Source organism: Silurus meridionalis, chromosome 14 (genome assembly GCF_014805685.1).
Source record: "Silurus meridionalis isolate SWU-2019-XX chromosome 14, ASM1480568v1, whole genome shotgun sequence".
Taxonomy (NCBI): Eukaryota; Metazoa; Chordata; class Actinopteri; order Siluriformes; family Siluridae; genus Silurus; species Silurus meridionalis.
The window spans coordinates 23,472,935-23,493,474 of record NC_060897.1 but is presented as its reverse complement, the minus strand read 5'-3'; the positions used below and the strand labels follow the sequence as shown (position 1 = coordinate 23,493,474).

The 20,540-nt window shown below is 41.8% G+C and overlaps 1 protein-coding gene across 1 annotated transcript in view; it reads left to right on the top strand.

Annotated features, from left to right (window-relative positions):
• The window catches only part of LOC124396878 (voltage-dependent T-type calcium channel subunit alpha-1I-like), a 119,736-nt gene that overhangs the window by 50,458 nt on the left and 48,738 nt on the right, over positions 1 to 20,540 (top strand). Inside the window, exon 3 of the mRNA XM_046866240.1 lies at positions 20,406 to 20,517. Coding sequence (XP_046722196.1) covers positions 20,406 to 20,517 — 112 coding nt within the window. The remainder of the gene's footprint in view (positions 1 to 20,405; positions 20,518 to 20,540) is intronic.

The following is a 20,540-nucleotide window of genomic DNA, read 5'->3' as shown; positions in this document are numbered from 1 at the left end:
TTTCTTCTCTCTCCTTCTCACTGATCTGATGATTACTGAATTCCTGATAGATGTATTCCTTCCTGTAATCAACAACAGTTCTTCTAGAGCACCGTTACAGACGTTTATCTTTCCTTTAGATATCCAGTGCTCTGAGCTGCAGTCTGGTTCTAAAGTACACTTTAATCAAAGAGGTGCCCGTTATCACGTTCTCACTTAGGAGAGTCTGCAGCTGTCTTCACTACAGCACAGACACAGGTCAGCTCCTAGAAACAGGCATTTATAACACAAACATCAGAAATTACACAATACATAACATTAAACAAGAAATAAATGAACACAATGACCTCATTGGCTGCTTGTTATGAGGTTTTGTGTTTTCAGTTTGACGCCAGTTCTCCTTTATGACTCCTTTATGACTCCTTTATGACTCCTTTATGACTCGTGACAGTATTGATTTAAAACTGAAATATTCCTGTGCAGAGCCTCGTGAGGTTTCCGCTCACCATCAGTCCATCAGCAACCAAATCATTATTAGGGTTGCAAAGGGGTGGAAAATTTCCATTACATTTCTGGAAACATTCCATGGGAACTTCATCTGGAAATATTCCAAGATGGAAACTTACTAGGAATGAATGGAAATTTACAGGAATTACCAGAAAGATATAGAAACTAATAAAACTATTTTGTTTGGTCACCAGCTGGCATGAATAAAAATGAATCATTATTTTTAAAGATTCTAAATAAAACAATCCTAGTAATTATATTATTTCCTAATTTATTTTTTTATGTATTACTGTTTTGTTCTGTATTTTTATTATTGAAATATTGGTATTGTTAATCTTCCCAGCCAAAGATAAAGGAAGGGTAGTTAAATACTATTAAACAGATCCTTCTATCTGCGTGTTACACTCACACCTCGGTGGAGAACTCTATCAGAGCTTCACTGAGAACGAAAAGGATTCAAAAGACATTTGTTGTGCACTTTGATTGATAGGAAGAAGAAGACTCTTTGCTACATTAACTTTGTCTCTCGGAATATTTCCAAAATCTGAGATAATGGTTAGGGCCTTTGGCATAGAGGGATCTAGATTAGACAGGAAGAGGAGGAGATCTGCATAGAGCAGCAGCTTATGTTCATGTCCCTCCCTGAGTATTCCATCTGTATTCCTCTACAGGATTGTGAGAGGCTCGATGGCAATATCAAAGGGCAGGGGGGACAGAGGGCAACCCTGCCTTATCCCCCTAGAGAGTGGAAGGCACTGAGAAATGAAGTTATTTGTACGAATGGATGCTTGGGGCCTTGTATATAGAACTGTGATCCAAGAACAAAACACGGGGCCAAAGCCAAACCTTCTGAGAGTTGCGAGTAGGTAAACATATTCAATTCTATCAAATGCTTTGTGGGCATCTGAAGATATTAAGATCTCCGGATAACGTTATTTTTGCGTGAGTAGATATCATTAAATAAACGACAAAGATTGTAAGAGAACTGCCTCCAAGCAATAAAACCAGTCTGATCTGGATGACCTTCTTCATGACTTACTTAACTCTGATCACCAGCACTTTAGTCAGGATTTTATAATCACAGCGGAGAAGACTGACAGGACGATAAGAATCGCGGTTAAATGGATTCTTATCCTTTGTAAGAAGGACCGATATAACAGCCTGTGATGGATGGGGGAGAAAGTTTGAAACAAGAGCCTCCTCAAATACCTTAAACAACAAAGGTGCTTATTTGGCAGAAACGTTACTATAAAAATCCTCTATTTGTTCAGTGGCAACGACTTCAGAACTCTAAAGAGTTTCATAAAGATTTGAACTGATCATTAATTCCCTGTTGATCAGTAATGATGTTTCCATCACTGTTTCTGATTGCTGTTTTAAAACCAGCTGCTGCTTATTGTTTCAGTTGATAACTCAAGAGCCTGCCAGCTCACTCACCATGTTCATAATGAATCTGGCGTGATCTCAAGTGAAGATCTCCTGCATGCTTGCTGGTCAGAGAATCGAATTCAGCTTGAAGCAGGAGTCCTTCCTTATGCACTTCTCTGGAAGACGTCGTTGACTTGCGACTGATCATTCGTATTTATTTTATTCATAATTTCTGTTTTCCGCTTTGATTTCTTTTTGATTTGAAATCATTTATTAAAGTATTTGACTTTCAAAGTATCCCATAGAAGGTACCTTATTTTGGAGGATTCATTTGTTTCAAGAAAGAAATCGATTGAGCATCTATGAATCATACAAAATTGGCAAAAGTCTTGAGTTAAAACGTATGTAGGTTTGGGGATTATATTACCTGGGAAACGATACTGGACTATGGTCTGAAATAACAATGCTGCCATATTCCACATGTGACATTAAGAGGAGAAGCTTCCTGTCCAGGAGAAAGTAATCAATCCTGGAATAAGTTCTATGTGCTGGTGAATAGAAGGAAAACCGCTTGGATGACAGATACTTAAATCTCCAGGGGTCACTTACACCATATGTCTGAAGAAAGGAGTTGATACACTGCACTGTCTTACTTGTTGTGATAGTTGTAGATCTAAATCGGTCCAAAACTGGGTGTAGGACACAATTCAGATCGCCTCCTAAAATTCAGTGTGTCTGAGCTAGGCAAACGTGAAGAGAAGTCACTGAAAAATTGTGCGCTGTCCCAGTTAGGTGTGCGTATACACTGGCCAGGACCACAGGCTTGTTAAAAAGTTCACCTTGAATTTTTACTCATCTGCCATTTTATCCATCACAGCTGTCTCCTTAACAAACTGTACATTCTGATGTTTAAGCACAGAAACTCCCCTGCTTTTAATATTCAAATTAGAATGGAATATTTAAAAAAAAACTCCTCTATGAAGTTTAGGATGGTCTTTATTCCACAGAAGCGTCTCCTGCAAATATACTATATTTCAATCTAATAAGATGTGTGAAATATGTTTTGTTTTATTGGGTGATGAGGCTTGTCTCAGCTCTGCCTATGTTACTGTCACCAGAGGGCCCCTTCGAAGAGAAAAGAAAAAAAAAAAGGAGAGAAAAAAAGGTGGGGGTGTAACAAACATGAACTTAACATTTATAAACACACACAGTGTAAAACAATTAACTATACAACAAAAACATAGTGTTTAATCTCTGAGTATGAACCCGGAGGCTCCTCCAGGTATCCACTCTTAAGCTTACCATGTGAGCCCTCACTTGGAGAAAATATTATAGAGCTGTTTTTTTATAAAACTTAAACAGCCAAGTGCTGACAGGAACCTTGGTGAGGTGTAACCACAACAAAAACGATATGCAGACATTTAACTTAAATTTTGCATTCAGGGAATTATGACAAACTTACATAATGTGACCCTAAATTTACACTACATAATCATCGTCCTGCTGCTCGACCAATCGCTAGCCCCTGGTGTGTGCGGTCATCACTTGTCTCTGCACTTAAGGTTCTTCAGGATAAAGTCTTTAGCTTTCACCGCATCGTTGAAGCTGTTCTCCCGTCCGTCATGTGTCATGATGCGCCAGATTGCAGAGTTTCTCAGGCCGAAACGAACCTCCTCACAGCTGTGAAGTGAACTCCTCGCCTCGCTGCTTGCTGCTCGCTTCTTGCTGCTTACTCACTGCCTGGGTGAAATTGGGAAGGACCCATATTCGATCTCTGTGGGTTGCGGATATCTTCATTCAAGATGTCCTCTTTTTCAGAGAAATAATGACAAAAGGTACGCGGTGGTTCATTGTCGTTAATTGGTTTGCTGAGAAGAGTGCGATGAGCCAGGCCCAAAAGTGAAGACTTCTCAAGGTTCAGGGCATCTCTCAGGAGGCCAGCTGTAAGATTTAAATGGCGAGACCTCACCTTGAGGTCTCACTCCATTCTCTCAGCAGCTCCAGCTCCTTTTTCATGACATTAAACTTCTTTTCCAGTGTAGGAACAAAGTTTGAATAGCCCCCCAGGACAACAGTCCAGTAAGCCTGTTCCTCCACAGCTTCCACTCTGACACTAACGTGCTCAATGGCACTGCGGAACTCGCTCCGGAGCTGGTAGATTTGACTGCAGAGTTTATTTTTATTGAGCAACGGCCTGTTCTTTGATTTTTTAAATCAAGTCATCTTTTAATGAATGAATTACCTGAAGAACTGGTTGAGAGCGTTTGGTTCTTTAAAACCGCAGGCAGTTCGGGGCTAGCATTAGCACGAGAGCTAATAGCAGATTCTACCCTTCTGTGGAGGGCTCTTGTTCATCTTGCTTCAAGAGTCAAACTTTGTTCAAAACAGCAGGACTTCGACTGTTAGGCACTTAATATCCAATAACAGCAGCTTTAGCGCAATAATGCTTATAAATCAGAGCGATATAAATGGCATTTTAAGTTGCTCGTGAGGAGCTCAGTAACTCTACGTCTTTACATGGTGCTGCTCCCCACAGAAGTCCCTTTTGTTCTGTATTTTTATCAAATTAATGCAGGTTTGATGAGCTTTTTTCAAAAACATAAAAACTTGTAATGTGATCAGTGCTGGACTTCTGTATGAGAACAGAAACACTGGCAGGCAGAAGGTAGAAGTGCATGTGATTGATGAATGTATTCATCAATATAAAATTATTCTGCAAGATTTTTTTTTCAACTACATTGAAATTAAATACACTGAGAAATTGTTTGAGAATTATTTCTTATTTCTGACAATAAACTGTATTTTATTTACCCATGCTACACAGAGGAGCAGCTCCAATGCTCTCGTTTATATCAGTGTTAAAAAATGATTTTTATCATTAGATATCTTGCGTTACCAGGCAGCACTGAAACCCAAAAGTGGTTTAATAGCGATGTTCAGATCTGCAGATCTTCATAAAACATAAAAAAAACCCCTATAAATAATGAAGAAATAATGGAATAAGAAGTTGGAGCTGAAGGTGGCAGAGTTGAAGATGCTGTGATATTTGACGACGATGGACAGGATTAGAAACGAGTTTATTAGAGGGACAGCGCATGTAGGACGTTTTGGAGACAGAGTGAGGGAGGTGAGATTGAGATGGTTTGTTCATGTGCAGAGGAGGGACATGGGGTATATCAGTAGGAAAATGCTGAGGATGGAGAAAAATTGGAAGGCCAAGAAGGAGGTTTATGGATGTTGTGAGGGAAGACATGCAGATGGTTGGTGTGAAAGAGGCAGATGGAGTTTGTGTTAGGAAATGTCCTTGCATGTGTAGATGGTGGAAAGTGTGGATGGACCGAGAAATGGCTGAATAGATGGTTGTTCTTTATTGATTCCTGAGAAGAACAAAACAAAGACAAACTCTACATTTTATACGCAAATTCTCCTGTGAGTGATTTTCTAAATATTTTCATTTATATCCAGATGAATGAGCAGGTCAGTGTGGAGTAACACTTTACTGTTCACGCTATCAGTGAAGATTAAATCTCCATGTGTGACAGAATTCAAGATGAGAGGAAGGATTATGTGTCTGCTGTTCCTCAGAGACCTGATCCACCAGGAGCTCCTCTTCCCCAGAAACATGATCTGGATGAGTAGGCGAAAATTAAAAAAAGAGAATTCGTCACCTTCATGTGAATATCAGCTGACTCAGAATCTTCTTTTAATAGTAAGTTAGAGTTCGAACCCCCGTCCCTGGTGCAGCCTGGATTCCTGGACGACTCTTTCACCTGGACAGATGGAGACACTGCAGTGGAAGCTGGTGAAGTGGAAAACCTGGTGAAATGCAGATTTTTGTTCATGAGCCACTGATCCTCCATCATCTGACCAGGATACACTTCAGTACAGTGTGTAAGGCTCAAGTCAGCTTCACTGCACTCACATCTGGACCCAGAGGTGTTCCAACATTACTATGTTTATCATTAAGCTGCATTTTCTCTCAGAGCTTCTGAAGCTTTGTGCTGTTCATAGTTCCTCACAGAGAATATCGAACGTGCTGGAACATCTTACTCGGACTAATTGGCCATAACATAGAGAATGGAGCCATTTGTTAAGATGGAGATGGTAGCAGATCCTCCAAACAAACTTAGGAAAAGGCAAAGCGAAGCCAATGTTCGACATTTTCCCGCGTACAGATAAAAACATTTAATGAAACTCTTTTTCTCAGAAATATGACCATTTATTAATCCTGAGAGTGTTGATGATCCAAACCTGGAGTCTGATCTTAAATATGCCACCTCAGATTTGGATTGCTCCCTGGAGGAATTGGTGTGATGTGGATAAACAAGTGTAGAACCTCATGATGGTCGATCTGAACAAGTTTGTGAGTCCGATCAATGAAGCGATATTAAACGTCCAGAAGTAATAATAGGTGTGGACAGGATCTGCAGTGCTTCAGGTTCTCCCTCATCACACAATACACTGTGAGCTTTATGGAACTACACATTTTATTAAAAAACAGATATTTTGTCTGAAGATTTCCAAGAAATGTTGTTCTTTTTAGAGCAGTCGCGTCGAGCTGTAATTTATTCAGAGATGGAGTTTAGTGTATGAACGAGGCCAAGGCTTAACTCTGACCCTTGTTAATTATGAGGAACAAAATGTGAAATAACTTCAAAATACAGCCATGGGGGAGAACCAAGACCATGATCATTAATATCAAAGTGTTTTCTCTATCATATGTTATGAATTAATGAAGGGCAGGAGCAAATGGGAGAGAACCCTTTGGGGCTGAACTCTGTAAGCCAAACAGACCACCATAGAACCATTGAAGTTCAAAACAGTTAAAGTAAAAAATCTTCAGTGTAAAAAAAAAAAGAACATGTGCTGTAACATAAACACACTCTTGTGCTTCTCATAGCTGTTATTATCCCAGGAAGAATAATCACACTGAAGCCTCTCACTCATTTCAGTACCAAGATCAGCACCAGCACTGAGAAGCCACTGAAAGTCCGAACATCTGTAACTCAACTACATCATGATGATTTTAATACCAGTTCCTACATCCTGTTCTCCACCACTTCATTCTCACACCGGGTTCTCCACCACGTTCTCCACTACATTCTCACACCGGGTTCTCCACCACTTCATTCTCACACCGGGTTCTCCACCACGTTCTCCACTACATTCTCACACCGGGTTCTCCACCACTTTATTCTCACACCGGGTTCTCCACCAGGTTCTCCACTACATTCTCACACCGGGTTCTCCACCACTTCATTCTCACACCGGGTTCTCCACCACATTCTCCACTACATTCTCGCACCGGTTCTCCACCACGTTCTCCACTACATTCTCACACCGGGTTCTCCACCACTTTATTCTCACACCGGGTTCTCCACCACATTCTCCACTACATTCTCGCACCGGGTTCTCCACCACGTTCTCCACTACATTTAAACAGCTGGTTCTTCACCACGTTCTCCACTACTTTCTCACACCGGGTTTTCCCAGTGTTTTCCAACAGCATTTGTATCCAGCAGGATGTGTGTGATTGTTCCTTTGTATCAAGAGAACAGCAATGTGTGGTGGTGAACATCAGCACTGTAGAGCAAATTCAAAACTGACTCGATCATGTCCATTATCTCTAACTAACAACAGCATCTTGATCCTACAGCACATTCTCTCAGCAGATCTACTGTGGCTTATTTTCAGCACAGAGTTGAGCTCAGAAACATTTCCATCTCAGCTTTCTGGTTTTGGATCATGATAATTGAGCTTTGTTCTGGGTTAATAAGAAGGACGTTAGAGAAGACCGAAGCAGATGGATGAGGAAGAGACACGTGGAGGTTTTATATAAGATGGATATGTTGTGATTTCTGAGTGATCTTCTCACCCAAGAGTTTGTTCTTTCTCACTCTGCACAACCCGAGAACGTTGTGATACACAGTCGTGGTGTTCACCAGAGTAAATGGAGGAAATCATTTCTAGTGTTTGGTTGGTTGAAACTCTGATCTGCTTTGTAGTGTAGATAGTTCTGGAAGGAAAGCTCTCCTCTGAATCAATCACAATCACTTTACCAGGAATAATTGTTCACGCTTCAGTGTTAATCCGCGTGTCCTCTTAGCGCAGGTGTGTGTTAGTGCTCCACATCACTCCCTGCTGGTCCACTCTCCATCATCACCTTCTCCTTCCTAACCGAGCTGCCAATGGCCTTCATCCTCACCCTCAACATCCTGCTGTGAGCCTGCTGGGTTCTTCAGCTCGACCGCACTAACGTGAGGAAAGCATGGGGACGTGAATGCTGAGGTGAAGTGAGGACGATAATGACTCGCGTCAGCCAGGATTACACGTGTGTGTGTGTGTGTGTGTGTGTGTGTGTGTGTGTGTGTGTGTGTGTGTGTTTTCCTAAAAGCTGAACCGAGCAGAAGAGAAGGTAATTAGCAGTTTCATCAGCGTCTTGTGTTTGTGTCGCACCGAAATGCAGTCGCTCTTTAGTTAACGTGAAGAAGCAGCAAGTTTCATGTTTTCCTACTCGCTGCAGATGTTCTGCACAACGTCTCTATAGAACTGGGATCGTTTTACACACCATCATATCTTCTGTGAAATAAAATCAGAAACCATGTGATGGAGCAGAAAGACGACTCGGATCCACTCACATGTTTAAAATCTTCTGCATGAGATGAGATGAGATGAGATGAGATGAGATGAGATGAGATGAGAACATGGTCTGAGGGTGGGATTTGATGCCCGTCTGATTACACACCTGCAGGGCTAAAGCATTACTCCTGATAGCAGGACAGTGCGAGAACACAATAATCAAGATCTAACCAGGAGGTTTCCATCAGAGATCAGTCCCATGCTGCATCATGTACATATGATACAAACGTATGATACATGTGCCTCAGTGTAGGCAAAAAAAACTGCTTTTATGTTTCATTCTTGCAATCGCAACAATGTCTAAAGTGATCTGTCAGAACATCACGTCTTCTCATTGACCTGCCATGGCGTCTGTCACCTCCTGGGTCTCTGCGTGTCTGCTGTCACTCACTCTCACGCTCCCTTTGCATTTCTGACACACAGGAGAGACTCAGACTAAAGTGTGCTTTTCAATCCTGCTGAGATACCTTTAGATCTTTAAGTGTGTGTGTGTGTGTGTGAGAGAGTGTGTGTGTGTGTGTGTGTTTGTGTGTGTGTGTGTGTGTGTGTGTGTGTGTGTGTGTGTGTGTGTGTGTGTGTGTGTGTGTGTGTGTGTGTGTGTGTGTGTGTGTGTGTGAGTGTCAGGTTGACCGTGGTGTGATGGTGAGGTTGATGTCAGGAGGTGAGATTATTTCAGCGCTGCTTTACTCCAGACCTCCGGTGTTCACTGCCCAGGCCTGTCCTCCTGCTTTACTCTTCTCCTCTCTTGAGGAATATTCTTCTAGATGTCTGCATTGGAGAAAACAGCAGAACCATGGGGTCTGTGAGTCAGCGAGGCCAAGCTGGAGTTATTTAATTATCTTCATGTTCACCTTTTTTCCCTCATCTCTGTAAACAAATCTCTCTCTCTCTCTCTCTCTCTCTCTCTCTCTCTCTCTCTCTCTCTCTCTCTCTCTCTCTCTCTCTCTCTCTCTCTCTCTCTGTCTCTCTCTCTCTCTCTCTGTCTCTCTCTCTCTCTCTCTCTCTCTCTCTCTCTCTCTCTCTCTCTCCTCTCTCTCTCTCTGTCTCTCTCTCTCTCTCTCTCTCTCTCTCCTCTCTCTCTCTCTCTCCTCTCTCTCTCTCTCTCTCTCTCTCTCTCTCTCTCCTCTCTCTCTCTCTCTCTCTCTCTCTCTCTCTCTCTCTCTCTCTCTCTCTCTCTCTCTCTCTCTCTCTCTCTCTCTCTCTCTCTCTCTCTCTCTGTCTCTCTCTCTCTCTCTCTCTCTCTCTGGTTCACATGGCTGGGTTTATTGGAGTCTGAGTGGTTTTCAGCTCTGCAGTAGGTTCTATAACTCAGAGCAGATTTACAGGGTATTAAATGGGGACAATAGAATCAGCGCTGTTTTAATGCCTGTAATGAAATTGATGATTATTTTCAGTTTGGAAAATGGAGATGAAACAATAAACGGTGAGAGTGTGAAGCTTACCGCGGCTTTTACCCAGCACTTTATCACACTTAACAATCCAGAGCTTCAGTGAGAACTTCCGGGAACTAGAACTTCCTGGAACTCAAACTTTCAGGAACTCACATTTCTTGAAACCTGCACTTCTTAATCCACATATCTGACTAGAACGTGTTGGATTTGTTTTTCCATCATCTCATCTGACCCACATGGCAACACAACCAGGACTTTTATACAGTTAGATCTCATCTCAGAGTATTCCATTTCAGTTTCTCCTCCAGGTTCATGTCTGTGTTCAGGAGTCAGCAACTATATAACACTAAATCTAAACACAGACAGGAGGTGATGGAGAAATAAGAAAGAGACAAACATCACCACCATCAGGTTTTCATTTCATTCCATATTTTTTGACCAAGCCCCACCCCCAACTCTACCCATGCCCCCACCCACCCCCAACTCTGCACGCACACACACACACACACACACACACACACACACACACACATACACAGCTGGTTGGCCATAAACAGCTGCAATCAGACGAGAAAAAAAGAGAGATCCTGTGATCCTCAGCAGTGTGTGTGTGTGTGTGTGTGTGTGTGTGTGTGTGTGTGTATATTATTAATTATGTAAGAAATAATTATAGAAACTGGAGTTTTGACAGATCTGAACATGTTTTCTGTATTTCTGAATTGTGTTTGATTTGAATTTGTCTTTTCATTTCAGAAACGTTTCCTCGTGTTCTTTATGATTTAATAATAATTTATTCATGAACATCAGTCAGTATCAGTCACCGCCCTCAATGTGTTTCAGCGTATTTCTTGTGTGTGTGTGTGTGTGTGTTTCTCTAATCATTTGTTTCCTGAACCTTATTCTGATCCGAAACTGGTTTTGACTCAAACTGTAATTTACTGTTGTGGAGAATTTCTTTATTATTATTATTATTATTATTATTATTATTCTCTAAACTGCTCAGCAATATTGCCATTTTTTTAGTAATGTTCCCATTTTATTAATATTTCCAGTCTCCTCATGCATATTCCAATTTCCTTAATGAATATTCCCAGTTCCTAAATGAATATTCCCAGTTCCTTAATGAATATTCCCAGTTCCCTCCTGAGTGCAGTAATCTGCTTAACCGTGGTTGGAATCTGGCGCCCTGGTTTATCTCGGAATTTATCTCACGTGTTTCACATGATGCTAATCAGACTCTCTCATTCCAGAGACTAAGATTAACAGATAACAGACACAATGACTGGAGTGTTCGGTTCCGCTCAGGGCCACCCGGGTTCACGCTAGATACTCGCTAACAGCTTTTATTTACACACACACACACACACACACACACACACACACACACACACACACACACACACACACATACCTACCGAACCTTTACCTTCTGCTTTGCCAATTAGCATCACAGTAGCTGGATAGACTGATGAATAATACAGTTAGTGCTCAGGCCTGTCTGTCTGTCTCGTGGTCTTGCCTTGCCGTGTGTGTGTGTGTGTGTGTGTGTGTGTGCACCCTGAGGGATGTCTGACATTACAGAAGCTAAAAACACATTGTGTAAAAGTGATTTCTCACTTATTTCCAGCTGAAGAGAAAAAACACAGGGGTTTATTACTTTCTGAGTTTCTGTCTCGGGCTGATTGGTTTCTCTTCTGTTCTTCTCAATCCAAAGAGCAGGAGTGAGGGAATGATGAAGTTTAGGGGTAAAGATAAAGTGGGAAAGGAAGAGAGATGCAAAAACAGTTAAGAGCAGGATAAGAGAGAGAGAGAGAGAGAGAGAGAGAGAGAGAGAGAGAGAGAGAGAGAGAGAGAGAGAGAGAGAGAGACAGATGGTCAGAGGGAGGTGATGTGGTGGTAAAAGGATGACTGACGTCATTCTGGAGTTTAGATTTCCAGTTAATCTGACACTTCACCTCTCCATCTCTCCATCTTTATTACGCTCATACTGAATTCATATGAGCTTCATCAGCAGGACTTTGATGTAATACAATGTTACCAAAGTAGATTTGGCAAAAGAAAATATGGAGAAGATGGAGAAGGTAAATGAGACTCATGTATTGGCAGGAGAACACATTCTGAACTTCCTGCTGAACCCTGTCTGAGTGTGTAGATGTTCTGAAGGAATTCAGGTGCAGTTTGAGTATAAAGTGTGTGTGTGTCTGAAGGTTGTGTATTTGCTGCTCTCAGTGAGAAGGTGACTCCTCCTCCACAGATCTCCAGCTTGGCTTGTATGATCTCATCTCCACATTCAGACCTGGGAATGTGCCATGTCCATGAGATACAATGTGGATTTCTACTCAGTTTAGATTCTGTGGAAGTTCCTACTTTTGTGTTGCCCGTCATGAAAAAATAAACCCTGTAGTAATTTTTCTTTATCTCCATTTCTATCTCTTTCTCTCTCTCTCTTTTTTTACTTTGCCTATTATCTCTCTCTTCCCTTTACCTCTTTCTCCATCCCTCTCTTTTTACCTCAATATCTCCACCCCTCTTTCACCATCATCTCTCTCCATTATTTTGGTTTTTCCATCTCTGTCTTCCATCTCTTTTCACCCTCTCCTATCATCTCTCACTTCACTTCTGTCTCAATCTCTCTTGTCATCATCTCTTTCTCTTTCTTAATCCACACCTTTTCTCTCCTCACTTCTCTCTACAAGTATATCTCTTTATCATCTTTCTTCCCTTCACCTCTCTCCATCCCTCTCTCTATGATCCTTTATTACACTCTCTCCAGTTTATGAATTATTATACTGTATACACACACACACACACACACACACACACACACACACACACACACACACACTTCACTTTTTCCTATACTGGACTGTGATTGACACAAGATTCACAACACTGATAATGAAGGTGTCCTGGAACTAAGGCCAAAGATCTCCACAGACATATATATACACACACACACACACACACACACACACACACACACACACACGACATAAAACACAAGATCAAACCCAAATGAACTCTCTGATATGGGAAGATAAAAAACACAGCTCAGTGACATCAAAGAAAGGCAGGACTGATTAGTGTGTGTGTGTGTGTGTGTGTGTCCGTGTAAGAGAAAGAGAGAGAGAGAGAGAGAGAGAGAGAGGTATTCCGTAACATCATTCACAGACTGACGTAGGCAAAATGTAAAAATAGACCAGATCTTTATACAGTCAGGATGCTGAGCAGTGAAAGGGGGTGGGGTCATAGTGCATTTATAATGAAGGGGCGTGTCCAAACTTGTTTCTGGATTGTCTAATTAGATCATCACCTCTCATTCAAGCAAACATCATATTTTTTATAAGGACATAAAATATATATATATATATATATATATATATATATATTTTTTTAACAAATTTGGAAGAGAGAGAGAGCGAGAGAGAGAGAGAGAGGAGCTGTGTGTGTGTGTGTGTGTGTGTGTGTAGGTAGAGCATTGGTGTCTGTGTGTTTAAATCATATCAGTGTGATTGTGTTTGCATTCTTCGGCTTTATGATCTCATCTTCACTTACATAATCTGTTTGTGTGTGTGTGTGTGTGTGTGGGGGTGTTTTGAGCAGGGCCTGATTTGATCCAGTTGCTGTGGCAACAAGGCCTGGTTCCACTAGGGCTCCTGTCAGGGTCGTGTGTGGTTAAACATCTGGGAGAGATTTACCTATGTTTGTTTGTCTGTCTGTCTGTCTGTCTGTGTCCCTGTCTGCCCTTCTCTCTCTGTCTGGATCGCTCAAATGCTAAAACACACACACACACACACACACACACACACACACACACACACACACACACTCACACACACTCACACACACACACACACACACACACACACACACTCACACACACTCACACACACACACACTACACACACACACACACACACACACACACACACACACACACACACACACACACACACACACACTCACATACACACACACACACACACACACACACACACACACACACACACACACACACACACTCACATACACACGCAACACACAGAGGCTAAATTTAGGTTTATGGAAACATACACAGAATATACATATGTGTATATAAAATGTTAATAATATACTTTTTTGCTTTTACATCTAATAAATATACATTTTAGGTACCGTAATTTCCGGACTACAAAGCGCACCCATATATGAATTTTACAATTTTTTTTATTTTTAACATAAATTAGCCGCAGCTGTCTACAATAATGAACTTTACACAGGCTTTAATAAAAGACACTGTCTGTGAAATATGTTGCGCTTCCTGTAAGAGCAGAGCGGTATTATGGGAATAGCATGCCACTGCATTTTTCCAGTATTACTGCATGTGTGAGAGACCGAGGAATATGTCCTTATTATTTTCTGATGCTCATTTCTAAGTTTCTTTGACTAACCCGTAACGCTGTTGCCAAGAAAAATAAAAAAGCACGAGTTTTGGAAACCTGTCTGTGTTTATATGATTCTGTTGTAACTGGAGTTAGCGAGCTCTCCCTTCACCCAGACTTAACGCGCTACAACGGCTTGTATCTAAACAGTAGCCTACCAAGAAAGTCATTGTTCACCGTCTTCCTCCTTCCTTTCACAACTAGTTTATCTTTTGGCATCGTCGTGTGTTTAAAAAAAAATGTTTTTTCTCCCGATGCCGTGCAGCTCAGAACACAGGTGAGGTGCGTTTTTTTCGTTTCCGTTCGGAAATTTCTTTGGTCTGTTATGGGTTCAGTTTTTGGCTTGAAGTTTGTGAAACCGGGAAAACCCAGGAAAAATCCATAAATAAGCCGTTTCGTTGTTTAAGCCGCAGGGTTCAAAACGTGGGAAAAAAGTAGCGGCTTATAGTCCGGAAAATACGGCACTCAAATGTATTTGTTTGTTTTCTTTGCTTGTTTGTTTATTTCCTCCTCTTTTTCTCTCCTTGTAGTAGTAATTGAATGAAAGAGAAAATGATCATGTGTTCATTAGGACAAAGTGTGAATTTCTTTACCAATCCAGTGTGATCTTAAAAGACCTGTCTCACCTTGAACTGTCACTGTGAAGCACACACACACACACACACACACACACACACACACACAGTTATCTAATAAGGCAGACATGTGTCCTGGAGTTCACTGCAGTAGAAGAGCAGGGGAAGTTCATACACTTTTAATGGAGGCCGACGCTAAGCTGCTTAGCCTCACAGGTGTGGGAGGAATGCTAATTATGCGTGACTAGCATCCCATGCTAGCAATGTTTACTAAATCAGAGAAGAGTCGATGGAAGCCTGAAAGCGTCGACGCTAAGACGAGGATCTGATTAAAACGAGTTGAGTCATTAGAGGTGTGAGGAGCGTAGCCGTGGCACTGTGCTTCATAATAATGAGCTTACACAGAACCGCTGTATCTCACAGGCATCATTAGCATCATGCTCAAACACGATCCTGATACGCCTGAGTGGGTGTGGCTTACAGAAGACAGGATTGTGGGCGTGTCCTGAAAAGTCTATATTTGGAAGGCTTTAGGTATTAGTAGTGCTTATAGATTGTGATAAAGTGAACATTTGGTCACCATGTGTATAAAAATGTTTAGATTTTCTCTTCAGGTTCAGGACCTTCTGGAATGGGTCACCATGTGTGTGGAAAAGCTCAGGTTCAGGACCTGCTGGTGTGGTCACCATTTGTAAAGATATGTTTCTGGTTTTTTTCTGGTGTGACGAACAGAATTGTGGCACAATTTAGTGGCACATGAGGAGAACCTGAGATGTTACTCACGTTAAACCAAAATCAGATTATCAGAGGATGAGACAGGGATTATCTTCTTGATGAGACAGAATTTTTTTTCAAGAGTGCCATTGCTGCTGAGATAGGAGTGTGAGTGTGTGTGTGAGTGTGTGTGTGTGTGTGTGTGTGTGTGTGTGTGTGTGTGTGTGTGTGTGTGTGTGTGTCTATCTTGTCCTTTCGGTGCTTGGTCCTCATTATTAAAGACTCCAGGAGGCCACAGGACTTTCTAAAATAGCTGCACATCGTCAACATCACACCAAACATATTTCTCTCTCTCTCTCTCTCTCTCTCTCTCTCTCTCTCTCCTTCCCCTCCTTCTACATAAACATTCTGTAGAGCTCTGTCTCTCATGTGAAGCTGTGGAGGATCTCACATTGTGGTGTCACTAAACATTCATCATGTCTTTTAATTGCTTGTGTCAGAGACGTTATCAGTCCCTGATGCTAATCTAGTGAGCTACGTTAGCTAAAGTTAGCAATGATATTAAAAGGGTTATCATGAGGCTGAAATACTTGTGACTCATGAGCAGTTTATCACCCAAATGAGGATGAGGTTCCCCTTTGAGTCTGGTTCCTCAAAAGGTTTCTTCCTCATAACATCTAAGAAAGTTTTTCCTTGCCACAGTCGCCATGGCTGCTCATCAGAGATAAATACACATCATTCACCTTAACTTAATTCTGTAAAGCTGCTTTGAGACAATGTCTGTTATGAAAAAACTATAGAAATAAACTTGACAGTTCACTAGCAGTGAGCTAGCTCAGGTAGCTAATGCTAGTGATGCTATTAGGCTGGGTTTGGAGTTTAAAATAAGGGTAAAGAGATGTTCTGTAATAAGACAGAAATATTATATATATAAAGGTATATATATTTTAGCACCTTGTGGCTGCATCATGCTGGCCGTAAGGACGTGGAAGCAGAGTAGTGCTCACATAAGTGGTGTTTACTCCCTTCCCCTGGTGCCACGGCCTCCTTTATACACGTCAGTCTCCCGTGTCTCATTTCTCTGCCCTGCCCTTCTCCCATGCGGTTTTCTGCTCTCTACAACACTGGTGCTGAACCGCCGCTGTCCATTCAGCACCATGCTGGTAGTCGTGTTCAGTTTTTCCTGTAGGGGGCGTGTTCTGGCGTTCTCTAGTCACAATATATATATAAGATTATTTATTTTATGTGTAATGTTAAAGTGCTAAAAAATGGAGAGAGAGAAAGAGAGAGAGAGAGAAAGAGAGAGAGAGAGAGAGAGAGAGAGAGAGAGAGAGAGAGAGAGAGAGAGAGAGATGCAGCCTTAGAGCCCTGTATAATTAAAATAATGAAGCGAGTCATTCAGGCTCAGTCCGTGTAAAAAGTTACAGCTCTCACTCTGATGTTCTAATGAGACTCAGTGTCTTCAAGTGTCCAGATTTTGTCATTGAAGCCTGCAATTAAAGTCTCAGAGGAGCAGCTGGCTCTGTCAGGAACATCAGGATGGAGGAAGAGCTCAGAGGTTCTGTAGGACAGGAATCGCAGTGTATCGCTCTCTCTCTCTCTCTCTCTCTCTCTCTCTCTCTCTCTCTCCCACTTTCACATTTTTCACATCTTTTCATTTGATTCCTCATTCGGTTCCTCACATGGTTCATCACTCCATTCTTCACTTGATTTATTCATCAGGCTCTCACATGATATTTAGTCAGTTCTTAATTATTTATCTGATTTACTCTGAGTGTTGTTGAGTATGAATAAGTATATAATTAATATTAATGTGCAAAAAGGTTTTTAATTATTCAATAAATACATTAACATGCACGATAAATATTAACAACTGTATATTAATCCTTAAGTGTATAATAAATATATTAGAGTGTGTGATGAATATTAATGATTATTAAATGAATATTAATGGACGCATATTAATTCTTAAGTGTATAATAAATATATCAGAGTGTGTGATGAATATTAACAAGCATGTAATAAAGAATAGAGAAAATAATTGCTGTTAATGTGTATATTAATGAGTGTATAAAGAATATTAATGAGCAGGTGATGGTAAAGTGCCACAAGTGAAGTGAACACTGGGTTCATAGGTTTCTGTAAATTTCTTTTTATTGGCCTGTGGTGATATTTTTTCTTTTCTTTTCTCTCAACTTAAACACTACTCTGATAGAGAGAGAGAGAGAGAGAGAGAGAGAGAGAGAGAGAGAGAGAGAGAGAGAGAGACAGGCAGTCTGAGAGACAGACAGACAGACAGACAGACAGACAGACAGACAGATGCAGACAGAGAGTGACAGACAGACAGACACATGCAGGCAGAGAGTGACAGACAGACAGACAGATCCAGATAGAGAGTGTCAGACAGACAGACAGACACATGCAGACAGAGAGTGACAGACAGACAGACAGACAGACAGACAGACAGACAGACAGAAACATAAAGAAAGGTGCTTTATACTGACACGTACAGCTGAGTGAAATTCTTTCTTCACATATCCCATTGATGTTAGGAAGCGGGGGTCATGATGAGAATATTATGGATGAAAGCAGTGTGTGTGTGATGTACTCGCAGGGAAAAGGTTTTAAATCATTCTTTTCTGATTCACACTCTTCTGCTTTATTTTTCGTTCTTTCTTTGTATTAATGAGGTTGTTCTGGCTGTGACCTTCACAGGGTTCTATACACTCTGAGAGTCAGCAAAGAGTCTGGAGGAACTTCACTGCTCATGGTGTGTAAAATCTCGGTCTTACGGCATATGATATCAATTGAATTCTAAAATACACAGATGGGTGCAGAAGTTCATTCATAAATGCCTTCATTAAAATCATCTGTGCACCAAGACACACTAGTTGTTTGGTCTGAAAGTTGATCCTCAGTGTTTCAGGCTCAGCAGCACTGTGTGTGTGTGTGTGTGTGTGTGTGTGTGTGTGTGTGTGTGTGTGTGAGTGTGTGGTGATTTTATTTAGTAATAAACACAGTTTCAGTGTGTTCTCGCTCTCGTCTCTCTGTGAGTTCAGCAGCAATGGTGTGAGATTGATTTGTCTCTGCAGCCTTTTTAATGGTGTTTAAGTGAACCTGCGGGCAAACTCTTCCTCCTCCCCTCCTCCCCTCCTCCCCGCCTCCCCTCCTCCTCTCTCTCTCTCTCTCTCTCTCTCTCTCTCTCTTTCTCTCACCCACTCTCTCTGTCTCTCTCTCTCTCTCTCTCTCTCTCTCTCTCTCTCTCTCAGTGTCTGTCTGTCTCTCCGTCCTCCTGCTACATTTATTTCTCTATTTGTCTTTCCATCATCTCTCCAGACTCGTTGTTTTCGTCACGGTCTGAGAGCGAATGCACTGAAAATACAAAAGCACAGAAATGATTTTATATATTTTTTCTTTCCTGCAGTAACCATAGCGCAGAGTCTCCATGTGATCCACCTCAGCTCCAAGCTTTCTCTCACGTTAACGATTAAAACCAAGAGTAAAACTTCCACCTGAGGCATTTTCCAATATCACACAGTTCTGAAGGAGTTACAGATGCTTATCCTTCGACATGGAGCAGGAACATGGCTGATAAATAAACCAAAGTTTTCCTGATGTTCCAAGTGAAGAACTGTGTAATGAGGCACTAATGTAAAGTCTGGGTAAGTTTAGATCCGTTTTCACCAGATACATCGCAACAAATCCTCAACCTAAAGACAGTGTGGATTATCAGAGATTAAAGAGAGACAGATGGAGGGAGAGGTGATGTGTTTAAGAAAATAAAATACAGAGTAGAAAAAGAGAGGAGTGTCTGTAACCGGGGGGAGGAATGAACTCCAGGCTGAAAGAGAGGGAAAGAAAAGAGGAGAAGAGAGTAAAAATGAAATGCTGTGGGGGGGCTGATTGAAATGATGGAGCTCATTAAAGTGATGGAGCTGCTGATTAAGGTGATGGAGCTGCTGATTGAGGTGATGGAGCTGATTGAGGTGATGGAGCTGATTGAGGTGATGGAGCTGATTAAGGTGATGGAGCTGATTGAGGTGATGGAGCTGATTGAGGTGATGGAGCTGATTGAGGTGATGGAGCTGCTGATTGAGGTGATGGAGCTGATTGAGGTGATGGAGCTGCTGATTGAGGTGATGGAGCTGATTGAGGTGATGGAGCTGATTGAGGTGATGGAGCTGATTGAGGTGATGGAGCTGATTGAGGTGATGGAGCTGATTGAAGTGATGGAGCTGATTGAGGTGATGGAGCTGATTGAGGTGATGGAGCTGATTGAGGTGATGGAGCTGACTGAAGTGATGAAGCTGATTGAGGTGATGAAGCTGATTAAGGTGATGGAGCTGATTGAGGTGATAGAGCTGCTGATTGAGGTGATGGAGCTGATTGAGGTGATGAAGCTGATTGAGGTGATGGAGCTGATTGAGGTGATGGAGCTGCTGATTGAGGTGATGGAGCTGATTGAGATGATGAAGCTGATTGAGGTGATGGAGCTGCTGATTGAGGTGATGGAGCTGATTGGTGATGGAGCTGATTGAGGTGATGGAGCTGATTGAGGTGATGGAGCTGATTGAGGTGATGAAGCTGATTGAGGTGATGGTTCTGTGTATGTGTGGTGTCGTGTGTGTGTGTGGTGCCAGTTAAGTGTGTGTGTTTGTGTGTGTGTGTGTTTGTGTGTGTGTGTGTGTGTGTGTGTGTGTGTGTGTGTGTGCTGTCAGGTGTGTGTGTGTGGTATCAGTTGTGTGTGTGTGTGTGTGTGTGTGTGTGCTGTCAGGTGTGTGTGTTGTTGTCCTTAACCTCCCTTTATGTACATGGTTCGAGCGAATCAGTATCATGGTGATTCTTCTGAACTGTGTGACTCTGGGAATGTACCAGCCATGTGAGAACATCGACTGCACCTCCGACCGCTGCCAAATTCTTCAGGTATCAACTTCCTGTGTGTTTTA